The sequence below is a fragment of the Triticum urartu genome, chromosome 4A (genome assembly GCF_056163025.1).
Source record: "Triticum urartu cultivar PI428250 chromosome 4A, HENAU_Tu73, whole genome shotgun sequence".
In the NCBI taxonomy this organism is placed as follows: Eukaryota; Viridiplantae; Streptophyta; class Magnoliopsida; order Poales; family Poaceae; genus Triticum; species Triticum urartu.
In genome coordinates, this window is record NC_141876.1 from 62377619 (window position 1) to 62385554 (window position 7936).

The following is a 7936-nucleotide window of genomic DNA, read 5'->3' on the forward strand; positions in this document are numbered from 1 at the left end:
TCCTTGACGGATTTTGGTTTCCGTCATGATCCATGACGGTCTTTCTCCGTCATCGATCTGCCCCTAGGCCCGTTCGGCCTGCCCAAGGCCTGATCCTCTGTCACGGACTGTTCCGTCACGGATTTACATGACGTGTAGTAAGATGAGTCCCATGTGGCGCCAATGTGTGTCTGACGTGGCGCCAGCGTGGGTATGACGTGGCGTCGTGCAAGCCCATGTAGCATTCGGCCCAATATGGTCTGGTCCATTTATTTTTGTATGGCTAGGCCTATTAGCCCATTTTACTGTAGCCTGGTTGGCCCGTTTGTTTTGGGCTGACCCATTTCTACTTGTTCAATATTCACATCAGCCCATCAAAATTACAGGCCACTCATGTTTTTTGTTTAACCACAAAGTCCGTTTCCAAGCCCACTTCGTCTGACCTGTTAGTGTTTATTCAACCCGGCTCGTCCCATTTTTGTTTTTACGCACAATGTGTGCTAACATTGAGCTTACATATCAAGATCCACTAACATCAGAAGATAAAGGCACAAAATCACAAAGATAGAAAAAAGACACTACATCAAAAAGCACAAGTAACATTGGGCTTACATCTCCACATGCACTGAACATGGAGCAGCAAAATGCAACAAGTTTGCTTCCAATAGTGTGCAGTTTGCACAACAAAAGCATTACAAAATAAGAAGGTTGGTTCCAGCGGTATATTACATTCACATGGCTTCCATGCATCAAGTAGAGAAAGACACTGATCTTGGACTCAAACAACTTACCCTTGAGCCGATCTTGGTTGCAACTGACTTAGCAAAAAGTCTAGTTTTGCATCCATCGCAGCTTGCTTCTTCCTGCTCTCCTCATCTCTATTCCCGTGCTCCTCGTCTTGCCTGATCCTTGCTTCTTTGAACTCCTTCAACATCTTGGTCAACGTGTCAACACGTGCCCGAAGCTCGACATTGTCCCTCTTCTCCGTTGGCACTTCTGCACTGGATCTCGCATGGACATGCTGGATCCCCACATGCTGAAGAAACCTTGGCTTCTTAGTGTGCTTAGCAAGCACTTCAGCTACAGCCTCGGTTGCAGAGTTTGATTCCTGACCATCTTCTGTAGGTTGAGAGGCCTTGTTTTCCATCTCAGTCTAGCAATGCAAGCAACAATCATGGTTATAAGACGGCTTAAGCACAAGTAGAGAAGACGGCAGCAACAAGCTTACATATACGGTCTTTGTAAGGAAAGCTATCATGTATCCTTTACAACTAGACATTTGTGATAACAGTTAGACTAATCTTTTTTCTGTGTGGAGGTGACTCAGGTTATTCATATATACTATCATCTACAACAAAGTGGACTATTTCCTGAATTAACTACAAGTGAGTAATGTTTAAGTCAAATTATTTCTGGAAGTAAATCTCTAAAATATATATACTAAAAGATAAGACAATATATATACTAAAAGATAAGACATTGAGGATGGCCAAAATTGCAATATACAGGGCATGTTTGGATTCTACCCAAGCTGGCCGTGCGAACGCGAGGGCGAGCCAAAATATTGGCGACCGTTTTGGCCGCCTGAACTTGGCCAGCTCATTGGCGAGAAATTGAAATACACAACGGAATGGAGCATGGGCACGCCAAATTATTGGCTGCAATCCAAGCAATGCCCAAGAATCTGGCCAACGCCAATTATTAGATTAATACAAAACTCTATAATTTTAGGTGGCTGATCAAGCACATGTCAAAGTGATTATGTGATTTTATGAAAGTCATTTCATCTAGCCACACATAAAACAAAAACTGATGCTTTTCAATCACTTCAAATCATATCAGTTGTCTGAAAAAAGGTACAATCATACAGGATAGACTATTACAAGATAGTTAAGTGAACATGTTAACATTTTCAATTAAGATACGCCGACATTTGATTATCAGTTTTCAATCAGGTAAAGTGACTCAAACAATATTAGTTCTATCCATGCAGAAAGGTAAAAATTGATGATTGGTAGTCTTTTAAAGCTGACTTACAATTGCAACTTGCACGACATCAGTGTAGCTTTTCTTTTTCTTGCTGTAGTGACACTCCTTGAACAAATCCAATGCAGTGGGTTCTTTATCTTTGTATTTGTCGCCCTGGAAACAAAAAATATGAAGGCAAGGGAGCATCATACACAGTTACTACATGGACGCAATAGTTTACATGAACCTATGGTCATGAATATTTCTCATGACAATACACATCTAGAGCCACATGTTTGACTTACCAGATTATCACAATGCACAGGATAGCTGCGCGCGCCAGTAGTTTGGTGAAACTTAACTTGAGCTCGATTATTTTTGTTAATTTCACATATCCCCTACATCAATAGACCGACTACATGTAAGGCACACTTTCTAGATTAGCATATAGAAGGCGAGAGATTGGTCTGGAGGAAGAAACATACCATCTTTTTGGGATCCTTCCAGCTTTCCACCAGCTCATTCCACTGCTCATCAGTCATCGAGGGGACAGGAGAAGTTCTCGTCACCAAATGGAGTGGGTGAGGGTCAAAAAACTCTTTCTTGAGCCTATATCGTTGTTGGCGAGTCGCACGTTTCAGCATTTCAGTACAAGCCTTCCTAACTGGCACAACATCTACGTCCATCTGAAACTTGTTCTAGTCCGATGAAAAAACATGTGTAAGTATCATGATTGCACATAATTAACACAATAGCACAAAATTGACAGGTTGATAGCCATTAGAGGGAGAAAGGCCTGGACTATGTACTTACACCAACTTTGCCTACAAAGTTCCTGAAGAGCCCATCTCGGACATGTCCATCTGGGTCCTTGTAATCCTTCCAGCGCTTAAACACAGGCATATGGTGTCTGACTGTGACGTTGCATTCAGTTGCAAACTTTGCAGCAAGAAGAGGTGCCTCTGGCCTTATCCTCCCTTCTGGAATGACAAGCGATAGTTTGCCCTGTCGGCGTCGAGTGATCCTTTCCAGGCCTTTTCATCAAAATCTTTCCATGCATCACCGTCTTTTGGATGACTCAGTTCCTTCTCATTGGGTTGCCTCTTTAGCTCATGCCATTGTGCTTCTTCTGCACCTTTTTTGGAAAGAAACATCCTCTTTAGCCTAGGCACCAATGGAAAATGCCTCAACACTTTCTGTGGAATCTTCTTTCTAGCAGGGTCTTTCCACCTTGATAGTCCACAAACTGGGCAGTTGTCATGATTGGCATATTGCTTTCTGAACATAATGCAATTATTCAAGCACACATGTATAGACTCATACCCAAGGCCTAATTCCTTTAGAAGATTCTTTGCTTCCTTATACGATTTTGGGAGTGTATTGGGTTCAGGGAATGCTTCGGCTAATAGCTTTAAAATTTCAGTAAATGCACTATTCGGGATCCTATGGTATGACTTCAAGTGAAGAAGCTTTACCACAAAGGAGAACCTTGAAAACTTGGTACAACCATGATAAAGCTGTCATTTTGCCTCCTTCATCACATTCTTCAAAAAAGACTCATTCTCAGAAGGGTTTCCACCATTGTTAGCATCTTGATTTTCAGTTTCACTCTGAGCTTGTTCTACTGCTGTGCGTAGGTCTTCAAACATCTCTTCAAACCGGTCAGCGCCATTGTCACCATCCTCAGTGTCATGCACATCAACAGGATGTTCAATAACATCTACATCAAAGTCTTCTCCATGATATATCCAGCGAGTATATGTACTTTCCATGCCATATGTCAGTATGTGCGTGTTCGCAACGGTCTGATGCTAGTAGTTATGATTAAGGCATTTTCTACATGGGCAGAGTATTTTATCATCCTCACTGAATTTCTCTTGAATGAATTTCATAAATTCTTTGACACCTTCGATGTACTCACGGGAAAACAATGTACCATGAATCCAACGTCTATCCATCTGCACTGCAGAAAAAGAACCAACTCAATCAAAGGTTTACCTGGACCATCAAATTAAAATGTACAGTATAGCAAACTAAAATATGTTCGGAATTATAATTATACTGCTTCACACTATAGTGAACACAGTTCATCAAAAGATTTTTCTTTTGCTCTAACAAAGGAACATTTCACCATTTGACAATATTTCATTGATTATTCCACATTAAAGAGGTCTACAAATCCGTAGTACACATTTTTTACACACATGTTTGCACAAAATGTTTGTACAAGGGTAATGATCTTGGATAGTTGGATGCAAGGAAATTTATAGGCATGATCCTCTCATAGTTTACTTACTATAAACTCATCTTGTCTCTTAGTGTAGGGTTGATTTAGTTATAAAATTTTAAAACATAGGAATACATGTCCTTTGGACCACCCCAAAACAGAGGAATACATGTCCTAGAGCTCAAGCTGTTAATTCATCAGCTTTGCTAGATGAAGGTTGAAACTGTAGTAGGAATCACAGCTCATGTAAAAAATGCTGCTGATATAAAGTGCATAAAGTTATTTACAGATTGTGTAACTTCATTGTTGTGGCAAAGAATTCAATGGGCCACCGTGCTGATTTTCGGTCATGGCAGATTATGAAATCCAAATTATCTACTCAAGCTGCTGTTGATTTATCAGTTTATATCTTTCTGAAAAGCTGAAGCTAGCAGGACCAATAGATCATGTATCATACCTCTAGATCTAGATAGACTGAAACCTAAAGGGCAAAAGTTCACTCAACAGGGAGATGAATCCCAGAAGCATTTGCTCTGCATCATACCTATAGATCTAAATAGGCTGAAACCTAAAGGGAAAAAGTTCACCCCAAATTCTGAAGGGGGAAATTGCAAATCAGAATATTTAGTCAACAAATTCTGAAGGAGAGAGAGATGATTTCTGCCGGAGACATACCGCTCGCTCCTGGCTGACGTTGATGTAGGGAAAGAACGGGGGCTTGTCCGATGAGCAAGTGCGGGCAGCGACTGGCTCGTTCGTGCGGCGGCTGGATTGTTGGCGTGGCAATGGCGGGCGGACGCTGGCTTGTCGGCGCAGCAAGGGCGCCCGGCGGCGAGGCAAGAGGCTGAGATGGACCACCCCACCGGATCTAACCACCCTCGCCCGGGCAGTCGTCGATGGCACTGGCGGCGGCGGCGATGGTCGACGGGATCTGGAGGATTGAGAATCAGGGAAAAGAAAGTCTCCACTTCTTTTTTACGGGAAGCAACATAACGCAAAATACATTATCGTGTCCAATGGCACCCACACGTATACTCACAGTTTTATTTTCTTGAGCTGGTCTGACCGACATGTGGACCAACGAATGGGCATGTACGCCACATCAGCAGGAGCACAATCCGTGACGGTTCGGATGGTGTATATTAAAAAAACGCTAGGCCCGACTAAGCCCGCTTGGTCAATCCGCGACGGATTCTGTGACGGTAGCCCGACGTCCGTCATCAAGGGCCCGCTGTTTTCGGGCCCAAACACGGCTTACAAATCGGTGACGGTAGTCGTGACGGGTCATGGTTTTCCGTCATAATTCGTGACAGATTCTAGGAACGTCAGCATGAATCCGTCATGGATTAACAGGTTTCTTGTAGTGTCACACATCATCGGAGGGGCCATGGAGTTGATGTAGAGGCCCTCCATGATCGTTGCCCCCTCTGGCGGAGCTCCAGAAAAGGCCCCAAGATGGGATCTCTTGGGTACAGAAGGTTGCGGCGGTGGAAATAGGGTTTCGTGGTGCTCCTCGATGTTTTCAGGGTATATGAGTATATATAGAAGGAAGAAGTAGATCGGTTGAGCCACGAGGGGCCCACGAGGGGGAGGGCGCGCCCAGGGGTAGGCGCATCCCCCTGCCTCATGGACTGCTCGTTCTTTTCTTGACATCCACTCCAACTCCTCTGGATCACGTTTGTTCCAAAAATCACGTTCCCGAAGGTTTCATTCCGTTTGATATTCCTTTTTTGCGAAACACTGAAATAGGCAAAAAAAACAACAATTTGCACTGGGCCTTGGGTTAATAGGTTAGTCCCAAAAATAATATAAAAGTGTAAAATAAAGCCCATTAACATCCAAAATAGATAATATAATATCATGGAACAATCAAAAATTATAGATACGTTGGAGACGTATCATCTTTTTTCTAATATCATCAAAGAAATGTCTCGAATTGTGTAGATGAAGAGGTTATAGGAGATGATCTTTGAGGACTTATTGTTCGAGGAGGAGGAAGGTGATGACTTTTAGTTGGCGGCTGTCGTGGTGTCTATTCAGGAGGATTCCTGATGGTCGAGGCTCGGTTCTTGATTTGGTCAAAGGACGTTTCTTCGAGCTAGAATCATGGGTCATGATTGTCGAGTGAGGGATTACTTTGCACCGAATGCAGTATATGCTTCCTATTTTTGGCGCAGATTCTGGATGCACCAAGATCTTTTCAACACCATTGCAAAAGTTGTGGAGAAACATGATCCTTGGTTTCAACCGAGAAGGAATGCAATGGGGGCAGCAACTGCAAGTCCATTGTTGAAAATTGCTGCAGCCATGTGAGTCTTTGCTTATAGATGTCGCCTGATGCCATTGATTACTATATTCGCAATGGGGAAGATCTCATCCTGGAGTGTGTGTGATGACTGCTACGTCTTGAGCTTGCGTTGGTTTTCCCCGAAGAGGAAGGGATGATGCAGCAGAGTAGCGTAAGTATTTCCCTCAGTTTTTGAGAACCAAGGTATCAATCCAGTAGGAGGCCACGCTCAAGTCCCTCGTACCTGCACAAAACGATAGCTACTCGCAACCAACGCGATTAGGGGTTGTCAATCCCTTCACGGTCACTTACGAGAGTGAGATCTGATAGATATAATATTTTTGGTATAAAGATGCAAAGTAAAAAGTAAAAGCAAAGTAAAAAAGCAAAGCAAGATTAGAGTGATGGAGATTGATATGATGAGAATAGACCCGGGGGCCATAGGTTTCACTAGTGGCTTCTCTCAAGAGCATAAGTATTCTACGGTGGGTGAACAAATTACTGTTGAGCAATTGACAGAATTGAGCATCGTTATGAGAATATCTAGGCATGATCATGTATATAGGCATCACGTCCGTGACAAGTAGATCGAAACGATTCTTCATCTACTACTATTACCCACTGATCGACCGCTATCCAGCATGCATCTAGAGTATTAAGTTAAAAACAGAGTAACGCCTTAAGCAAGATGACATGATGTAGAGAGATAAATTCATGCAATATGAAATAAACCCCATCTTGTTATCCTCGATGGCAACGATGCAATACGTGCCTTGCTGCCCCTTCTGTCACTGGGAAAGGACACCGCAAGATCGAACCCAAAGCTAAGCACTTCTCCCATGGCAAGAACTACCAATCTAGTTGGCCAAACCAAACGGATAATTCGAAGAGACTTGCAAAGATAACCAATCATACATAAAAGAATTCAGAGAAGATTCAAATATTATTCATAGATAGACTTGATCATAATCCCACAATTCATCGGTCTCAACAAACACACCGCAAAAAGAAGATTACATCGAATAGATCTCCACAAGAGAGGGGGAGAACTTTGTATTGAGATTCAAAGAGAGAGAAGAAGCCATCTAGCTACTAACTATGGACCCGAAGGTCTGAGGTAAACTACTCACACTTCATCGGAGGGGCTATGATGATGTAGAAGCCCTTCGTGATGACGGCCCTCTACCGGCGGAGCTCCGGAACAGGCTCCAAGATGGGATCTCGTGGATACAGAAAGTTGCGGCGGTGGAATTAGGTTTTTGGCTCCTATTCTGATCGTTTGGGGGTACGTGTGTATATATAGGAGGAAGGAGTATGTCGGTGGAGCACCGAGGGGCCCACGAGGCAGGGGGCGCCCTAGGGGGGGCGCCCCCCACCCTCATGACCGCCTCTTTTGTTCCTTGGCATAGGGTCCAAGTCTTCTGGATCACGTTCGGTGAGAAAATCACGTTCCCGAAGGTTTTATTCCGTTTGGA

The 7936-nt window shown here is 43.4% G+C and overlaps 1 protein-coding gene and 1 pseudogene across 1 annotated transcript; both read right to left on the reverse strand.

Annotated features, from left to right (window-relative positions):
* Positions 1-766: 766 nt before the first annotated feature.
* LOC125554596 (uncharacterized) lies at positions 767-2830 on the reverse strand. Its single transcript, XM_048718108.2, has 5 exons — positions 2761-2830; positions 2433-2645; positions 2253-2345; positions 2017-2121; positions 767-1132 (listed from the first exon to the last, which is right to left on the reverse strand). Exons 2-5 carry the CDS (start codon positions 2631-2633, stop codon positions 767-769), a joined length of 765 nt encoding a protein of 254 aa, XP_048574065.2. The 5' UTR covers positions 2634-2645; positions 2761-2830.
* An 85-nt stretch (positions 2831-2915) lies between these two features.
* Positions 2916-3905, reverse strand: LOC147974776 (uncharacterized; annotated as a pseudogene).
* Between the last annotated feature and the right edge of the window lie 4031 nt (positions 3906-7936).